At 43.2% G+C, this 3,636-nt stretch overlaps 1 protein-coding gene across 1 annotated transcript; it reads right to left on the reverse strand.

Annotated features, from left to right (window-relative positions):
* Positions 1-62: 62 nt before the first annotated feature.
* On the reverse strand, positions 63-3,409 carry LOC119592594 (monocarboxylate transporter 12-B-like). Its single transcript, XM_037941479.1, has 6 exons — positions 3,291-3,409; positions 2,796-3,192; positions 2,386-2,653; positions 1,365-2,183; positions 879-1,070; positions 63-359 (listed from the first exon to the last, which is right to left on the reverse strand). Exons 2-6 carry the CDS (start codon positions 2,895-2,897, stop codon positions 211-213), a joined length of 1,530 nt encoding a protein of 509 aa, XP_037797407.1. The 5' UTR covers positions 2,898-3,192; positions 3,291-3,409; the 3' UTR covers positions 63-210.
* Between the last annotated feature and the right edge of the window lie 227 nt (positions 3,410-3,636).

Raw genomic sequence — 3,636 nt, forward strand, 5'->3', positions numbered from 1 at the left:
AATATTTATTTTTCAGCGACCTGTCATATATATGATTGCATTAGGATAAAGAAGAGTTGATAATATATATAATAACTTTTATTAAAACAGTATAGTTTATACGCACCTCTTAACCGCAGCAGATCTGTCTTTGTAAGTCCTAAACATACTGAATGGCAGAACACATGCATAGCTGGCTGGAAATGAGGCAGAAGTTATACATTCTGGTTGTCAGTGTTGTGTTCGTTTTCCCTCTTTCGCTTTACGTTCGTATCTAATAGCTGCCGGCATGCAGAGCCACAGGAGAACGAAGAGCATCACTTCGGCCACCATAACCCATATGGCTACGTCGTAACTACTGCTTACGTCACGGATCAGTCCTGGAAAAAATATGCACTGAAAGAATCAAAAGGCGAGCATGTCGATTTTCAAACTTTATATAAAAAGACTAGCATTATCACGGCGTGAAGGTAAGATTTATAGTTAACGACTGTATTTGCGCTGGCGCAGTTCTGTTTGACAGGATCACCATTCTGAGATAATCATATAATATGTCACTAATGGTTTCAGTAATTTAATTTTTGCAGGGAACTCTACCATTACAGTGAGACAATTCAGTATTTTTCTTCAAATATAGAGCAGTCTAGTCAGATACTATCATAAGATAAAAGCATCTATGGTATGATACATGTACATCTGCTTACTGTTAAAGAAAAAGATACACGGATGTTTTGGTCTCGGTAGGACTTATGTTGTTCACAGTAGTAATATCTTGTTACAACAATTAGTATCAGTATCAGTAACAATGAATTACCTCTTACTTTTACATTCACCAAGAATTCTACTGTAGAATTTTAGAATATGTGGCGGCTATTTGCATCCCACAAGTATAACCATACCTATAAGAGGTCCCAACGTGATGAATCCAAAAGCCACAAGCAGAGAGGAAGCGCCGAGGAGAGCGGCCAAGTTCTCCACGCCCACGATCCGGGCCATTACCAGGGTGAAGAGGGAGATGTTCACGCCCACGCCGAAACCCCACACGCCCGCTATCGCCATCATCCACTTGATGTCCGTCACGAAGGTGAAAACTGGCAGCGGAAGGACTATGTTCAGATTACTGATGTCTGTACTAAAAGTTCACTCGACATAAATTTTACAGAATAAAAAACTATCACAAATGACTTACCATGTATAGTCTACAGAGGGAAAATCAGCATCGATCTTTTGGTATTGCGAATTAAAATGTACGTATAATACTGGAAATCTGGGTAGCAATAATGTTTGTTTATCGGAATACTGGCGAATGATCACAACATAAATTCTTTTCATATGAAAATGATATTCTAATCAACCCGCTAAAGTGTGCTTAAATATTAGCTTACTGAGGGAAGCAGAGCCAAAGATGCAAGCGCCAAGTACATAGACAAGCCGCATGTTAAACCAAGAGCAGTCAGACAGAGTCGTTGTGCCGAGTCGTGCCACTAGGTTGCATATACCAGCCACAGACACACACCAGGCCGCGTCCTGCAGCGCATACCCGTGGGCCTGCACGGCGAAGGGCATCATGAGCATGAAGTTGAGGTAGCCGTTTTGGGACAGGAGGCCTCCCAACGCGATGATTAAGGCTGGCGGAGATTTTAGGATTTTCAAGTCGGCGATTGTTAAGCGAAAGACCCGGCCTATTAAGATCCAAGCACCATTGGTCTTCGGATTGTCTTGAGACGTCTCCGAGCCATAGTCGTCTGGGTCTTCTTCGCAAATCGTTGGATATCCAGATATATCCACAGTGGATAGGTGTAAGGACGCAGAGGATTCGCTCACTTGTCGAAGCCTTTTATTTCGGAGCGGTAGTGGCGCATGTGGATTGGTTAATGATGTGTTAATAAGTGATGAATCTTCCTGTTTGTCTACTGGTGTCTCCTGCTTTCTCAGATCCTTCGACGTCGCTTCTTTCTTCATATGCCACTGAACGGGCTGAAAAAGTGCAGCTCCGGCCACACTGTGAAGCATTATGCCGCCAATGATGAGAGTGGCGCCCCTGAAGCCGTAAGTTTCTTGCAAGAGGCGAATCAACGGAGGTCCTGCAAACTGCCCCGTACACATGCCTGCCATCATAATAGCCGTGGCCAGACCGCGACGCCGCTTGAAGTAGTTAGCGATAATCAAGTAACACGGTTTGCATCCCAAACCTCCGAACAAACCTGCAAAAGTTAAAGAACATTTGTGGGGGATGCTTTTCTTCGCCACATGTAGATAAGTAACAGCGATATATCATATCGGTAATTTGTGTATTCCTTGAAAGTACCTCATCTATAGCTTTCTCAGATGCCTTTGCTATAACTTTATCATCTATTGCAAGAAACGCAACATAGTTAACTTAAGGAGGAATATTCAGGAACTCACCACCCATGCCAAATGCTACAAGAAGGAATTCTGCCGAGGTAGCAAAGGAACACAGGATCAAGCACGTGGCACCAGCGCCAGCACAGATCATGCAGACTTTCCGGAACCCGAATTCTGTCGTGAGAGGACCTGTCAACGGACCCACCAAGTTCCACAGCAAGAGGTGAGAATTAAAGATCCAGGCTGTGGTGGTCGAGGACACGCCCAAGTCCAGCAAGAAGGTGGAAAAAAGGATGGAGAAACTCAGGGACATGCCAGGGAGCGTTACCTGAAAAAAAAGTAAGATGCAGAGAAATGTTTCCTCAAAATAATGAATATCAAGGTTTGAAAGTCATACAGAATGCATGTTCTTCGTTAAATTGGTTAAAATGTAGATTTTTCCAATGAGTGACGCAGCCAAGGACACTTACCACCATTACGTAGCAGCCGAGGGCGACCATCCATCCCCAACCTCCGTCAGGCACAGTCTTTTCTCCCGTTTCTCCATTTTCCAAAGAACTTTTCACGGCCATCGTTTCCTTCGAATCTGAACTTTGTGTTTGTTCAACCTCGTAGTTAGGATATAACAGTCGTCTTCATTGTCGTAATATACGATTGCTTTTCATCAACTTTATTTTCGGATGGTTGAATATAAAACACCAGAATTTGCATGTGAAAAGAGACGATGTTACTTCACACTGGCCACGGATTTTGGTTGTTTGAAGGTACAGTACACTTAGCTTTTGACCAGCTTACTTCCATGGAATAAATCCGAATTTAGTGAAAAGAAATGCTGGTTTACAGCCACGGTCGATCTGCTGATATCTGCTGTGAATAACAAAAAACCATGATCTTCCATTCTCAGACATTTTCGAATTAATTGGGCACCATTATACCTATTAAATATAAAAAGTAGCAGCTTATACAGTAGGTGGTTTAACTCGCTGTGTCGACGCTAGTTACGACAGAGGCAGACTGCGTGGTGTCTACCCTTGGCACTCGTCACCACAAACGGGCGCGACTCTAGCGTCAAGGGCACTTTACTCAAGATCTGATTCCTCTTGGCTGATTAACTGAAGGGTAGTATTACTTTCAAACACTGATAGCTTCAAGGATATAAAAGTCTAGTGTAGATAATGAATAAGTGAACATCGCTGCCACAGTCGCAGTTTCCCAGCCACGTTGTGATGATCTTGCACTTAAAGTGCACATCTGTGAGAGTGTGTGATTTTCCCATATCAGGTAGTTGGCAAGATTAGAGCTGCTGTTACT

The sequence above is a fragment of the Penaeus monodon genome, chromosome 30, assembly GCF_015228065.2.
Source record: "Penaeus monodon isolate SGIC_2016 chromosome 30, NSTDA_Pmon_1, whole genome shotgun sequence".
Classification (NCBI taxonomy): domain Eukaryota; kingdom Metazoa; phylum Arthropoda; class Malacostraca; order Decapoda; family Penaeidae; genus Penaeus; species Penaeus monodon.